Here is a 16004-nt window from a genome sequence, read left to right on the forward strand (position 1 = left end):
AATAACAAGAAAATGGACAATATCATACCAGATAGATATACAGTTTCTTAGATCATTGCATACAGGTTTTTCTTTGCCTACATTTCCTCCTCCTGCTTTGCAAGATCCGAACTGCGTGCATCTCATAACTTCCACTGGCCACAGCCTGCATTCGACAATTCTGTGGGACAGACTGAGACATGACAGAGAATGCTGTCATTAGAAATACAATCACAACATTGTCATAATACAAAGACAAAGGAAAAGTATTGGTTTAACATCAGGGACTAAGCACAGCGAGTACACCCAGCCAAGTTCCTGGAGTGCTATGCCTCATTCCAATGTATTCAGATGCCAAGACCTCAGATTAGGAAATCTGCAATAGAATGGTCATCTAAACCAGAATTCTCACTCGGACACGATCCTTCTTGCCTGAGGTTGTCAATATAAACATGGCTGATATCATAGACAAAATGGCAGCACATTCAAAATCTCCATCATTTTAACTTTATAAAAGATTCATGTAGATGTCTTTTTAACGAACACTTGTTGTAACAATGGTTTTGGTTTCTATTTGTAATGTAATTTGTGTTTAACATTGCTCTACAGTTCTGTCTTTTCCTTCCATATGATATCCTTCAAGAATTCCTTTTACCATTACTTCTCAAGTACGTGGAGAAAAAAAACACGCTCTAGGTGGGCAAATAAATGTATAGAAATGTAATCTATATATAGAAATATATAGATTAACGTACATCCTTATGAAGATGCTTATCAAATACCAATATTTGCAGACCAGTTTGCTGTGCATATCCATGTTCTCTTAAGGAGAAGCACTGAATTTAGATCATACATTGCAAGTTGGAAATTCTGAGCACAATGGAACACCACACTAATCTAAATCCTGATCCAGCAAATCAAGAACTTTAGTAGCATTTGAAATGTAAACCAAGATTTACACAATGGGAGTTCAGGAGCTCTCCAGGAGTTCGGATGGAAAAAAGTGGCCTATAATGAAATAGAATTATTATTATTTAATTATGAAGTGCAGAAGTGGTTTTCCTGACCATGTAGCTCCTTCTGAGTCTAGTAAACAGCGGCGCTCTGTGTCCCAGCTCACTCTTTTTCTGTTGCATTCTGCTTCGGCTCGGAATACCTCATCCTGTTACACAAAAATGTTAATGAATTGTCACTGCATGAACATCCATTTTATATCTCATTAGATCCAATTGCCTTTGAAACATCCAGACATACCTCAATAGTATTAAGGTCACCATGTTGAACAGGCTCGTCGACAATGGAGATGCCTGGGATAAACTGGGCGTCTGGGGCGAGAAATGAACCGATAGGCCATTTTTTGCCTCTAGGCACTGGCTCCCTTTCACCGCCCATTTTTAATATGCCATTGGAGAACAACAATATCTGCTCTTTCTGAAAAAGGGACATTTGTAATTTTGCTAATTTCATTATTTGGCTGATGTGTTGAACAAACGTGATGGAGAACACAATACAAGCATAAAGCTGTTAACTGAGTCAAGAAATATAACTGCTGCAAAATTACATTTTCACAAAATGACTAATGAGATGTGTTGTAGGAAGAACAATTAAACAAGTGCAAGGATTAGAACAAGTGCACAGAAGTGCTGCAAACCCTAGTCATAAAGCTGTCTGTTGCATTGTTCAGTGGAGATATACAGTCTTAAATGTGCCAAGAAGCAATCATAGGAGTAATTATTTTTGTTTAGAAAATGAGAAAACCACCTATTTCCATTATATAAAGAGAAAGTCTTAATCTCAGAAATGTCAATGTGTATCAAGTGGTTCTTTCTAGAGCACAAGTTCCCAATCCTGGTCCCGGAATACTCTCTGTTCTACACATTTGATTGTTTTTATTGCTCCCAATACAACTAATTAACTTTGTAACAGTGCTTTCCGAGTTGAAGTGGGTGTGTTAGAGCAGGGAAAACACTAAACTGTGTAAGACAGTACTAGGATACACCAGTACCAGGGTTGGGAAACTAGAGCATTGAAATGCCAAGAGAGATGTTATTTATTTATTCATTCAAATCCAGTCATAATACACTTAATACAGTGGTAAATTCTCATACCTGCTGTGATGTTAGGGGGATTTGCAGAGCAGCTACGTAACTGTGTTGAGGCCCAGGGGCAGTGTTCCAAACCTCAGGCACAGAGTAAGCCGTCTCCACTGTGACTGTGAACAGATTAGACTCAGAGAGCTGGGTGTCTGTGAGTAACGGCTCTGGTGCTCTGACTGTCACTTCCAGTGTTGGCTGTGGAAAGAGCATTCCATAATCCAGTAAAAAAGGCAAATACAGAGGAGAACTTATTCAGCCCCAGACTCTCAGCTTATTGCTCAGTTATTCATCATGACACATTCTATTGAGTAACTACTATACAGTGAATTATACAACTACACATACTAACAGAAAATGTATTCATTCATTTTCCTTTCACTTCTCCTTTTGAGGGTCATTTTGGCAACGGAATGGGAAGATCATGGCAGACTTCTCTATTCCTGGCCATAGATTCCAGCTCCTCCTGGGGGATCCTCCAAACATTCCTAACAAAAGTGTGAGCTATAATCTATCCAACAGCTCCTGACTCTGCCCTGGCATCTCCATCCAGTGGGACTTGCATGATAAATCTCTAGTGAGAGCAGACTGGGTGCCCAGTCTGGTTTTAGACAAACGGAGGCTCTACAACACTGAGGAGGAACCTCTTTTCCGCCACATGTAATCTCAACATTATTCCTTCAATCACTAAACACAGCTAATGATCATGGGAGGTAGAGTGACTAGTAAACAGAAATGTACATAGTTACAAAAGTGACAGACACTCACTTACGCAAAATTTCTAGGAGCATGTCAGAGATTCACTATGAATGTTTTTCCTGCTTTAGCACACGTGATCTAACCGGTCTGTTAACTATATTAAATCCCTGTTAAAGGAGAAAAAATTACATTGTGCAGGACAGTGGTTCAGGACAATGATAGGAACCACTGACATAGACTATAAAAAATACAATAAGACTCTTTTTTTTTGCACAATCACAATCACGATGACTTTGTTTGACAGCATGGGGTTTAGGTTCAAGACACACTAACTTTTCTGAGTAATTTTTTTGTGCCGTCTTCACCTCTACTTATTCTTTTTCGTTTTTTACTTACTGTGCCATAGTTGTGTATAGTACATATTCTGAACATACAGAACATACTGTATGTTCCTTGTATATTTTTCGGCTAATAAACCGACTGTCTAATGGTAATTCAAGTGTATTTTAATAATTCTGTTAAAGAAAGCTTTATGCATCAATATGCATTGCTGTGCCCTTACCTTAATTCCTTTGTCATGTGAGACAGTCTCATTGAGCGATCCATGTGTAGGGTAAAGCACCACAGTGGAGGAGAAGCTGCGCTGCCCTAAAGTTCAAATAGGTCAGACACTTCACAAAGAAAACCATTTTCAATTGTTTTACCCCAAACAGGAGCTCAATTGTTATCTTCATACCGGCATTAACTGGCTACTAGTTTTCATTTTGCTGCCAAAGTCTTGGGTGGAGTATTGTTAAAATGCAGATTTCATTTATGAATGGAATGAGCAAATGCTCATTTGGTCTCACCATGCAACAGAGGGAGCAGGTCCACAACAGCCTGGCCCAAGACAGAAGTCTTCGCCTCTTTTTGTTTTTCTTCTTTTGGGACAATCTCAATCAATGTTACTAACGAGTCACAAAGACAGAGAAGCTTCAATTAGCCTTTACTCCAAGCAAAGTGAATTCAATTAGGCCTGCACACACAAACAAAACATAATACTGTGCAAAAGTATGCAGGCCTATAGTTTCTGGTTAAAAAAAAGGGAAATATCACAACTGACAGGATCTAAAAGCTGCTAAGATGGTATGACCTTGGAGATGTTATTTTTATGTTGTTTGACAGCAAACAGACAAAGCTAAGATTTTTTTGTTGTTGTTGACAAAACGGACAGGAGAATATCTGTGAGTTTTGATCGTAATCACATTTTAGAAATGTATTTGCCGATGTCACAAAAAAATCTAACTAGTTATTAGATCCATAACATTTTTATTTCTGAACTTCCTAGAACATAATAGGTCCAAGGTGACGGCCCATTTTTGGAGCGTTATTGAGGTTTGGATTACATCTATTAAATTGGAGTGACCAGTCACACAGGTATAAGGACTCAATAATAGCATGGAACAAAGGGAGCGTCTTCAGGGTCTCTGGTTTGATCCTGTGCTAGGATTACTCTCTATGTGGAGTTTTGCATGCTCTCCCCATGTCTGCATGGGTTTCCTCTGGTTTCTTCCCACCTCCCAAAAACATGCCAGTAGGGGTATTGGCTACATTAAATTGTCCTGAGGTGTGAATGTGTGTATGAATGTGTGTATATGGTGTCCTGCAATGGACTGGCATTCCATCCAGGATGAACATTATAAATTGGTTACTGAAGATGAAGGACTAATGAATTTCTAAATATAACAACTTTGATAATGGTGGATTGTGATTTCATGTAACAGACCCTCCTGACTATGCCTCAGCGAGCCCCTTTGAGAACCACTAGCCTCAGTGGCTAATGAATAACTGACTGTATGTTACTGACTAATAAATGAGAAGCAGGGTGATGTAAATTATCCAAATCATAAACGTCAAAGTCTTTCCTCCACTCACACACTGATTCATCTACTCACATATGATGGGTTTGTGTGCCAGATCATCCAGGGTGTGGGTCACTTCTGAACATTCAAAGCCACAGGTGAAGTTGTAGTTCACGCCCTCTTCCAGAGGTACATGCAGCTTCTGTGAGTCTCCCAACACCACACCATTAAACTCAGCACGCACAATGCTGAGAAAGGGCTGTTTTTTGTTAACGCTCTGAAATCACAGCCAAACAGCAATATTATATCTAGACATATATTCGTATTTATTAAAAATAAATATGCATGTTTATAGAAAAGGGGCATGGGAGGTTTGAGTGGCTTAGCTAAAGTAACATAATTAGCTGGAATGAACAGAATATTTATTTCTTTTTACCAAATTTTCTCCTCGCAATACAGTCATCTGCACTGCTACACCGCTCGCCCCTTGATCCATGTTAGCTCAGATAAATCAACACTCCCGAAAATGGTCTTCTTATTTTTCTGTGTACTGTTTATTTTGTGTACAGCGCTTTGAGAAGCTGCTTTTAAAGGCGCTTTATAAAATAAAGTTTATTATTATTCTTTCCTTACTTCTAAAACAACCGTGTCTCGATGCGTCTCAGTGTTTCCATAGTAACGCTATCTGCTCTCGCGAGGGATGACGTCATTTTGTAGTACCAAAACCCGGAAATGAGTTAACATTTCATCCCTTCCGGTTCCATCGTCCCTGAAGTCAATGAGGTTTTTAAAAATGGGATTTTGGTTAAAAGCCTGAAATAAGGTCTGTGGTGAACACAAGCTGAAAATATTTTCACGTTTTATTCTATGACATAAAATACACCAGTAATACCCCACTCAGGATTTATTATTTTTTAAAAAAAAAAAAAGGTTTTACGCATATTGAAAAAAGCCATTGCTAACACGTTGCTACAGGCATTACAGGCGTTGTCGGGGACATTAACGTCATCACGCCGAACAGGAAAAGTCTTTGCAGATGAACTGGTTCATGTGTACTGCGCACACTTTCCACAAAAATGGGATGAAGATTCATCCACAGAGTAAATCCGTATTATGGAAAATGTTTTTAAATCCAGTTTGGAAAAGTTATCTGAAGCTTGGTGATGGTGACGTTGAAGTCGAGTGACCGTGCTGTAGTTTATTTATAGCATACCCTTAGCTTTTTTATTTCTGGCGATTGTATTTAAGCTTCAAACTTCATAAAAGTTGTGTTCATTTGTGAAAATTATCTTAACGGACAAAACTTGTTAGTATTGTAAACTTTTGTCGATGACAGAGCTTATTTTTGCGATAATCCAAAAGTCTTTGGGAAATTCATATTGGGTTTTTGTCGAGGGAACTAGTGTGCTGCTAACTTCCGGGTTCCGGTCCAAAATGACGTCATCTCCGCGCTCTTTTATTTAGCAGCTAGTGTGTGGTGTAGAAGAGTAGAACAATGATACGCTCTGTTTGAGCATACCCCGAACACAGAGTACAAGAGCACGGAAACATATCTTGGACGGCTTCTGATTGCTGTAGCAAGATATACATTATTATCAACAACGTGAACTAGTTAAAACATAGCTGATATGCTGATTTATGGCACTGTTTTGTAAACATGTAACTTTACCGGATACGAGTGAAATTCCGCTTCCTGGCGGGTGACTTGAAGCTAAATGTAAGTTCGCCAGCCATGTTGTCTTGCATTTACATTTATATTTATGGCATTTGACAGACTCTCTTATCCAGAGCGACTTATATCTCATTTATACGTCTGAGCAGTTGAGGGTTAAGAGCCTTGCTCAAAGGCCCAACAGTGGCAGCTTGGCAGTGAATTCCTGACCTTCAGTAACCCAGAGCCTTTAACCACTGACCCACCACTACCCCTGTTTTTTTTGTCCACACTGATCGATTTGAAACATTTGCTATTATTTTACAGGCTGTTTTCTCTTTCAGCATGTCTGCACTTGTGGATGAAGCGATCAAGCTGTGTAGAGCAGAGGAGCTAAAACTCGCCAAAACTATCCGCCAATATAAAGACATTTTAGGCTCCATGTAAGTCGTGTTTATTGCTGAATGTGCTTGTCAATAGCAAGATAATCGTTTGCTGATGAAGCTTTCCTAAAATTTGTGTGACATTTGGCAGGAAAACGCGTGTGAAAGACAGCAGCGAAGTGGAAACCAGCGTGAAAGATAATGGTAAGAGAATGAACTCGAATGGAAAAGTCCAGTAATAATAAATTAACCTTCATTATACTTCAGGTAAAGTTCCACTCAGGGATGTGTACGAGTGTTCCTTGATTTACTTGTTGTATTTCGTGCATAATGTGCTGTTTGTTTACATGAGAGCAAGTCACATTGCTTTATATGTTTTGAATGAGACAGTCAGTACGTTTACATGGACAACAATATTCCGATATTAACCCAATTAAGACAATACTCTGATTAAGAAACTACCATGTAAACAACTATTATTGATGACCTTAATCCGACTAAAGTCATGCTCAAAGTAAACACAAATCGAATTAAGACATGCGGAGTATTTCTATTTTAGTCATGTTATCAAAGTGCATAATGGACTATGTTTACATGGACAGCAATAATCTAATTATTGACCTTATTCTGAATAAGACAATATTGTGAATAAGGTGTTTACATGAGTTACATTTAGAATATTCCTTTCATGTTCCCGTTTTACATGTTATTGAACATAGATCAATTAACAGCACACGTCATTACGTCCCCACGCCACTCCGTCCGACGTTCCCTCCAGAATTTCACGTATCAACATACAGTTGGTCTTCGCTATGGTACCGTATACACTTTTGGGTGTTTCATTTTTAATTTTACGAAAGCTTCAAGTGCAGTTAATTATTTATAATTACATTATAGATGTCTTTCAATAAGATTTGATTAGTAAGTAATCGGGATATCTTTAAGTTTGGACTAGACATTAATCCAGCTCAAGATATCGGCAATTGTATTTTTACTATTTATATTTTAGTTTCAGATATCTAAAATGTATTTTTGGATATCTTTAATGATTAGGAATTAAAGATATCTTAAATTTGAGAGAGAGCCAGGGGCATTAAATGCTAAAACAGCTTGCTTGAACATAAGTTTGTCCCTGTCTTTGTGCCCGAGCGACGTAAAGTGTTTGTGTAGTTAAGATGACCATTAAAAGTAAAAGTTTGCTAGGTAAATGTAAAACGTGTATTTCAGAGACAGTATGAAGTATTCTCTTCTTATGCTTTCTTTGTTATGCAATATATGCTAGTCTTTAACTGGATAAGGCAACAACAGAATAAACGTATACATGTCGAATTTTCTTTCTTGTACAAACCATATCATTAATCAGACCTGATGAAAAATCTGTAAAAGTCTTTGAGAACAACTCCTCCGCTTTCTGATCAGACATCTTGAGCTCAGTGTGTAGTCTCTGGTCTCTGGCTTGATGAGCTGCCTTCAGCCAAATAATTTATATAAACGCATGTGATGGGATAAGCGCAAATGTTTTTTTCATACATTTAATGCTCTGCTACAGTGATTTTTTTTTTTTTTTTTTTTTTTGGTCAGTTTGGTCCGCATCAGGACAAGGTTCATTAGGCTTTGTCTCAAATGATGCCCTAAGGCCTGTAAGTGCAAAACTGTGTTGAGTCCTTAATAGTGCTTTTTAGGGTTTTATAGGGTATTAGCTGGGTAACTATTTTGTTTGGTCATTAAGTACTGCTAAGATGCAAGGCTCACCTTCTGAAGAAGTAAATACAGCTACCACGATAACTAAACACTGTCTTTTCTGGCTTTAATAGCCATATCGTTCATTGATTTAGTAGCAACCAAGCACAGTGATTGTGTCTCCATAACAGCAGTGGTGTAATTAACACTACAGTACAATATAGACGCTAGGTATCAGTATAGAGCACTGACATGCAGCCGCTACATTATGTGAGGTACACAAGCACTGAGTAGACCTTTACATTAGTGTGATGAGGGATATCCATGTTAGACCTTCTGTCCAAACTCTCCCTTCACCTGATTTCTCTGTCTAACCACTCACAGTGTATGATTATCATCTGTTATATATATATATATTTTTTTGTTTTTTTTTGTTTTTGTTTTTTTGTAAACAGACATTCCTCTGACAGAGAGACAAGAGGTTGAACTCCTAGAAAAAGCTTTGAAAAAGGCTTTGAAAATCCGCAGCAGCTCTGCAGTTGGCTCGAATTACCAAGAAAAGCCACGTTCAAGTGGCAGCAATAGTAAAGCTCCTGCTGTTAAAGACGGTGATAAGATAAGAAACCCACAAACATCATCATTGTCATCCTCTGAGGTGAAAGGAACCCGTCAGCGTGCAGGACAATTAAACAGTTTTGCACGCCAGGTTGTGGTCAAGGCAGTACCATTGTCTCGGCCCACCATCAAAGGGAAGCAGTCGGGTATGAAACCTTTATTGACACAAAAAACTACAGGAGTCGATGTCCAAATAAAACCCTGTGAGATGACAAGTTGTTCCCTAGACTCAGACAGAGGAATGATGAGCGTCGGTTTATCTTCTACAGAAGAGAGGACATCTCGTTCAGGCCAGGAGTTAAAAACGCAAACTGAAGCATCAGCTCCTAAAGAGCAATGGTGAGATGAACCTCTGCTGTTTAGCATTAGCCGTAGCTCCTTATTTGAATTTTTCTGAACATTACATACTTTCTCTGTTGCAGGGTGCCCTCTCCTTCCTTACCATTATGGCAGGCACAACGGGCCAAAAAGAACAAGTTAGTGTGTGTGTGTGTGTGCGCGTGTGCTGTTTTTGTGTATATCTCATACTAAATAGTTTTACACACAATACAGTTTTTATTTATTATTATTTTTTATTGAAGCAAAAAAGGTTATCCAACACCTATCTTTGTGCCACCTTTAGCAGCAACAACCGCAACCAAACGCTTCCAATAACTGGAGATCAGTCTTTCACTTACTTCTAGGATTAGAACTCCTTTGCTTTGGATCACCGACTACGTTTACATGGACAGCAATAATCTAATTTTTTACCTTATTCTGAATAAGACAATATTGTGATTAAGGTGTTTACATGAGTTGCTTTCAGAATACTCCTTTCATGTTCCCGTTTTACATGTTATAGAACATGGATCGATTAACATCACACGTCAATACGTCACTGCACCATGCAGTCATGACGTCCCTTCAGAATTTCACGTATCAACATACAGTTGGTCTTCGTTATGGTACCGTATAGAGTTTTGGGTGTTTTTATTTTTAATTTTTATGAACGCTTCAAGTGCAGTTAATTATTTATCATGCTATACGTGCTAATAGGCGACTGCTTGAAGCCATGAGCTGTGTCCCAAACCGCGTACTATATAGTAGCTGAGATGCATGTATTTCGCCTACTATATAGTAGGCAAGTATGCGGTTTTGGACGCAGCCGTGCTCTATTGTTTGCTGTAAAACAGTTGAGCACTGCTGTGTGTATGTATCCTGTCGCAAAATGATGTGTAAACTCCCACACGACGTTAATAGTGTGATTTAAGGTGTGTACGTGATTGTAATACATGTCGATAATGTGACTAAAATAGGAATACTCCAATACTGTCTTAATTCGATTTGTGTTTACTTTGAGTATGACTTTAATCGGATTAAGGTAATAAAAAAATTGCTCTTTACATGCAAGTTTTTTTAATCAGAGTATTGTCTAATCGAGTTAATATCAGATTATTGTTGTCCATGTAAACGTACTGATTGTCTTGCTGCATAATCCAGTTGCGTTTGAGTTTCAACTTACGGACTGAAGACTGAACATTCTCTTTTAGGATTTTCTGGTAGCGAGCAGAATTAATGTTTCCCTCAATTAAAGCCCAGGCCCTGAAGCAGCAAAGCATCTGTGTTTGGTTTACACCAGATGTAACAGGACTTCTGTCTTCCAAACAGTTCCACTTTTGATTCATCAATCCACAGAACATTCTCCCAAAAGATTTGAGGATCATCAAGGTGTGTTTTGACAAAATTCAGACGATCCTGAATGTTCTACTGTGTTAGCTTTGGTTTTCACCTTGCCACTCTTCCATGGATGCAATTTTTGCCCAGTGTCTTTCTGATAGTGGAGTCATGAACAGTGACTTTTATTGATGTAGGTCCTTTGATGCTGTACTCTTTCGTGACTTCCTGGATTAGTAGTTCCTGTGCTCTTGGAGGAATTTTGGAAGGTCGGACACTTCTAGGAAGGTTCATCACTGTACCGAGTTTTTTCTATTTGGTGATCATGGCTCTCACTGTGGTTCTTTGGAGTCCAAGAGGTTTTCAATTAGCTTTGTAACCCTTCCCAGACTGATGTATGTCAATCACCTTTTTCCTCATCATTTCTGGAATTTCTTCCAACTTTGGTATAGTGTGTTACTGGGTAAGACCTTTTTAATCAACTTCATGCTGTTAAAAAAGTTCTATGTAAGTGTTTATTTGATTGAACAGGGTTTGCAGTAATCAGGCCTGGTTACATGTAATCCAACTGAAACCCCTTTATGAATGCAGTTTCATAGATTTGGGCAATTAGTAACTATGGTGGCAAATACATTTTCAAACAGGCCCAGTTGGTATTGGATAAGTTTCTTGCTTCAATAAATAACATTATCATTTAAAAACTGTATTTTGTGTTTATTCAGGTTGCTTTTGTTTTATCTTTCGTCTGCCAAATGCCATAACATGTAAATGTAAAATGTACACAAACAGAAGACATTCAGTGCTGTGAAAAATTATTTGCCCCATCCTGATTTCTTCTATCATCATTGAGCTTGAATATCTCATAAACTAATTTGCCAATTGTGTCTCCATCACCAGACTGTGGAATAAAATGTTGACCAAATATTCTAAGCCTGTACCAGAGAGAGACCACTTTAAGAAGAGACTTATTAGCACTGTATCCTTGGTTAAAGATGAAGAATTATACAATGACTTGTTTCTTTTGTTTTCAACTCAATTTATTTAAAGTAAGGCTTCAGCAAGCTGATGCTAGCATTGTTGAGCAGCTAAATTATGCTTTTGGTAAAGCAAACACCTTGGTTTGAAGAAAAGGCACTTGTTTAGAAATCTGGAAATTGTAGAAATTTAACAACCGGTGGTTTAAACCATTTTATTAAGCACAAAGTTATTTTATTCTAGACCCTTATTGCAATGTATTACACCCCTGTGTTAGATTTCAGATTTTTTTTTTAATGTTAAATTGAAATGGTCAGCACTGTCAGCATAGTCTGACTTACCTGGAAAGCTTCTGAGGTAGAAAGTATGGCAAGTAAAGACTTGTGAACAGAAAAACAGTGGAAGTTGTCTGTAGAGGATCTCTGGCTAAATCCACAATAAGGGCACTGGGAATCCGGCCAATCGGAAAGCCAGGGACACCGGCAAGAACTCTCAGAAGCAGCTAAAGAAGCCTGTAGTTACGGGTGAAAAGGAAGGACATCTGTTGGCCACCAAAATGGCCATTGGTTAATCGGTTGCAGAGACGGTGCACCTGGGATGCCAGTCTGCAATGGTGAGCCCTCTAGAGATGTAATGGTCTTAAATCAATGAAACATCTAAGAAGGGAGGTGGCCACCTGACTGGGCGAAGCCTGTATGGTTCTGGCTGTATTTTGTGGACATGCTTGTGTGGCATTATGTGTAACCTGTCAGTGAACATATCGTCAGGTGGGCTATGGTTCCTTACATTTAGGCAAGTTTAAATTATTTGCCATAGGTGTATATCTGCAGGTAGATATAAACTTTTAAAAAAAAATAATAATAATAAAATTAGGTTCCTGAGCACCAAGATTGGGACCTGAGCATTGAAAAACAGGGGCTTTGCAACAGCTACAATTAAGTTGAGTCATAAAACATTAACACGAATGAATCAGTGACTACTTTAAGCAGTTCATGTTATGCAATATTATGGTGCTAATTTGTTTTTAATATGTATTTTTAATTGGCCTTATCTTCTGTTATGATGATACAGATTCCTTTTTACCCTTTGCATATTCAAGCCAGCCATTGGTCACGCACATCACTCTGGTTATTTTGAACAGCATGTTATGGTTCCTTGACTTCTAAATGCACCAGTTTCCCACAGAATGGGCTTCTGTCCACATAACAGCCATGGAAGCAGATCTAGATGTCCTTACACAGCTAGGGCTGGACCTCACTCACTGCTATAATGCCGAGCTCCAAAGCTACCAACTGGGATGGAGTCCAGGTAGTAAATTATTAAAAGAACAGACTTGAGCGAGCAAGAACGCTGTTCAGGGAGTCTGCAAGAGATTGGAGCAGAAGGGTGTAGGAGGAGAGACTGCGAGATGAGCCACAAGACTAGAGGGAATAATGTGACTTTCAGGCAGCTCATTCAGCAGATAATTGATCTAATGCTCCCATTTCTTTTAACACCACAGTAATAATGTGGTTTATATTCTGGCGGTTTTTAAAAGGCAAGTCAGTGCTGTCTCAATGGATACTGTGTGTGAAAATATCCTGTACTCTATTTGTGTGAACAGAACCATCAACAGAGAAGGAATATGAGTCTCTGCTAATGCTGGCAGGCCTGGAAAAAATGATGATCCAGGTCATTAACGAAGCTCATCACCTCAAAAAAGGTACATAATGGTGCCTGTCTGATGAGTTACACAAACAAACAGCTCAGTAACTAATCCAATCTGCATGCGTATTCAATTCACTAACTTTGGATCAGATTACCATGCATATAACAAGAAGATTGTCTACAGAGAGTATAGTTGAGGATACTCAAACACTTTAAATCAGTCAGATTGGTAAATATGTTTGCATGTAAACATAGCCACAGGTAAGCTATACTCTGTAACTGTACATCTAGCTAGGCCAAATAAGGTGTTTGATAAAACTAGCCTGAAGCAATCTCTTTCCATTGACTGGTGGGTGAGAAAGGGCTGCAAAGTAACATATGGTCTACAGTCAGTAATAGTATACCAACGAAGTGTACTTATGTTAGGTTTACCTGATACAGTGGTAAGTTAGGTACAAGGTAGATGAACTGAATTCAACTGGCAACAAAGTGTCAATTTAATCTGAGAAACAAGCTGCAACTGGTGAAGTAAAGAAAATAAGCAGTGATAAAGGCACTGATTAAAAGCACAGCTGCTAGAATGGCATCATCCTGGATGTAGGTTTTATTGTAATATGGTTTCAGATTGGGATAGGAAGATGGCATGGTGTCATGGGGCATTGTGTCCATTGCGTAGTAGGGTTGAGTGGCACGACTCGGAGCAACCCTGCCTTCCCCCCATACTGGCCTATAGCAGCGAAGGCGAGCTAGAAGAGCTGCACAGTCTGAGACTACGTGTAGCTCAGCTGAAGCTGGAGCTCCGCGTGCACCAGGTCAGAGCTTATGTTTCTCACAGCTCATAATCCTGAACCACAGCTGTTCTATAGTCACTCACTGATTTATTGATTAGGTTCAGTATATCCATGAGAGCAGAGGCTTTTTGTGATTTTTAAATTTTGTTTATTTATTAATTTATTTATTTTTAAGAAAAGATTGAAAAGTTAAACAGTTTTTCACAGCCGCCTTTGCTAATATTTACCAAGGGTGCCAATATTAGTGGAGGGCACTGTACATCACACTTTTTACATTCAGTTGGCAGCTTTCTTATTTTCAACATCTTCCCTTGTGCCTCAAGCAAGTTTTAATTTCACCTCCTTTCATGTCTAGTTTAAACCCCTTGTCTGAAAGCATTTCACTTTTGTTACCTCAAAAGAAGGCTTCAATTAAATTTTTTTTTTTTTTTTAGGAGAATTTAAGTTTGGTACCTGAAAGTGTTCTAATTGTGTTTAATTCCATTACACAGTTTTTTAAATTTATTTTTTATTCCTTATTACAGGCGATCTGTGAACTCGCAGATCTGATCTCCTATGAGTCTTCTTCATTGGGGCGCCCTAGTGCTACTGCACTTCGTGGTGTGTATTCGCTTCTGGGAGCTGGAGGTGCTCAGTTTCCCAGCCTGGTTTTGGACATTGATTCAACTCAAACATGAAGAAAGATAACATTCATTTTCTTATGAAGTGGACAAAGTGATGAAACTACACTTATTTAGTCCTAACCGTTCAGATACGGTCCTCCTAAACCTGATATGAACAGATTTTTTGGTAGATGTGTTTGACAGATGTTTGCTCAATTGCCTGGGCTCAATCTACTGGGTTAAATACTGGCAGCCAAGATCCTGCAGCTGCTTCGGATGTAGCAGGAATAAAGCTGCCAGCTGCCACGAACAGCTGTTTTTCTTCTACTTTTTCTACTTATAATTTTAAATCACCGCACTGCAGGAGTTGATTTGGAGGCTCATCCAAAGCCTTTTATATTTCAAGCATTAATATTAAGATCAGTAATATAAATGTTGTGGGTTATGTCTCATGAGTCATGTTTTGCTGAGCTTTTACCAGCAGAGAGCACCATGTTACAAATTAGTTTGAAGGTTAAGCTGTGCCTGCCCTCCTGTTATGTACCTTTGCCATGACATAGATTTTACAAATGAAGGACTTGTTAAATAGATAGGATATGTTGTCGTGTTTGTATCAAGAGCAAGGAAAGCAGTAAAACATCCAATAAGGGAAGCTCAAACACCTGGATTGGGGGCTGTTGTATAATGCCTAAAACAGTCATGATTTATCACAATTTTGCAATGAGTTTAGGAACATATTAGATTTATTTAACTTTAGCATTTTAAATCTGCAGATAACAGTCAGGGGACTTTTATCATCCTATATCCTCTCAAGTGTGTAAACCTTTTATTTAAAAAGAAGTATTTGTCTAAACACACAAAAACAGTCTGACTACAAATAAATATGACATCCGAGTGCTGTTACTACTTTTGACTTCATAGGTGAAATAATGGTCGATTTTTCCTTTTTCTATCTCACTCTGATACGTTCTGTTTTTGATCAGTGAAGCCCATATTTAATTTGAGGAGCGCTTAAGAACACACTTATAGACCATACACAAACATTTATGAACGCCACAGTAGACTTTACAAAAAGAGACATTACATCTATAATTAGGTACAAATTTTTTTTTTTATCTCCCTTTGTTTTTGAATAAAGAGGGATATACCCCTATTCTACAATCTACCTAAAAATAGAGTTGCTCCAAACATTATTGCCTATTTTTTTTTGCTCTGCATGCCTGATTTAATAAAGGCATTGTAAGATATCTAGCAGATATGGCTGTAAGAATGGGAAACATTTGCTTTCAAATTTGATAAAGTATGAATATTTTCTTTTAAACAAGAGATCAACCGGTTAAACAATAAACACAATTTTTCACCCATATTTACCAAGGGTGCCAATATTAGTGGAGG

At 38.3% G+C, this 16004-nt stretch overlaps 2 protein-coding genes across 9 annotated transcripts in view; one reads left to right on the top strand and one right to left on the bottom strand.

Annotated features, from left to right (window-relative positions):
• The window catches only part of cfap70 (cilia and flagella associated protein 70), a 22234-nt gene extending 16793 nt beyond the window's left edge, over positions 1–5441 (bottom strand). The window contains exons 1-8 of one of the 4 annotated variants that reach the window (XM_017484438.3): positions 5049–5438; positions 4706–4889; positions 3620–3718; positions 3334–3419; positions 2088–2270; positions 1234–1410; positions 1047–1141; positions 64–172 (exon numbers count right to left, since the gene is read on the bottom strand). In XM_017484438.3, the coding sequence (XP_017339927.1) occupies positions 64–172; positions 1047–1141; positions 1234–1410; positions 2088–2270; positions 3334–3419; positions 3620–3718; positions 4706–4889; positions 5049–5108 (993 nt within the window). In that variant the 5' untranslated portion in view covers positions 5109–5438. Of the gene's footprint in view, positions 1–63; positions 173–1046; positions 1142–1233; positions 1411–2087; positions 2271–3333; positions 3420–3619; positions 3719–4705; positions 4890–5048 lie in introns of all 4 variants that reach the window. The other 3 variants (XM_017484430.3, XM_017484447.3, XM_053673942.1) reach the window with 3 other exon arrangements.
• Positions 5350–15527, top strand: LOC108259859 (tubulin epsilon and delta complex protein 2). 5 transcript variants are annotated; one of them, XM_017459633.3, is made up of 11 exons: positions 5581–6329; positions 6608–6706; positions 6798–6850; positions 8782–9087; positions 9211–9280; positions 9364–9417; positions 11492–11570; positions 12745–12877; positions 13173–13271; positions 13841–14028; positions 14532–15527. In XM_017459633.3, the coding sequence occupies exons 2-11, from the start codon at positions 6609–6611 to the stop codon at positions 14682–14684; spliced, it is 1233 nt and encodes a 410-aa protein (XP_017315122.1). In that variant the 5' UTR covers positions 5581–6329; position 6608; the 3' UTR covers positions 14685–15527. The 5 variants fall into 5 exon arrangements, with proteins under 5 accessions (XP_017315112.1, XP_017315130.1, XP_017315122.1 ...); XM_017459623.3 differs by lacking the exon at positions 5581–6329 and adding an exon at positions 5350–5435 and having other exon boundaries at positions 8782–9280; XM_017459603.3 differs by having other exon boundaries at positions 6591–6706; positions 8782–9280.
• The last annotated feature ends 477 nt before the right edge of the window (positions 15528–16004 follow it).

Source organism: Ictalurus punctatus, chromosome 2, assembly GCF_001660625.3.
Source record: "Ictalurus punctatus breed USDA103 chromosome 2, Coco_2.0, whole genome shotgun sequence".
NCBI lineage: Eukaryota > Metazoa > Chordata > Actinopteri > Siluriformes > Ictaluridae > Ictalurus > Ictalurus punctatus.

Coding starts and splice junctions, on each gene's coding strand:
- LOC108259859 (XM_017459623.3), top strand. CDS start 6,609: ATGTCTGCACTTGTGGATGAAGCGATCAAGCTGTGTAGAGCAGAGGAG. Junction 11,571..12,744: donor AGAAGAGACTTATTAGCACT/GTATCCTTGGTT, acceptor TAAATGCACCAG/TTTCCCACAGAATGGGCTTC. Junction 12,878..13,172: donor CCAACTGGGATGGAGTCCAG/GTAGTAAATTAT, acceptor TTGTGTGAACAG/AACCATCAACAGAGAAGGAA.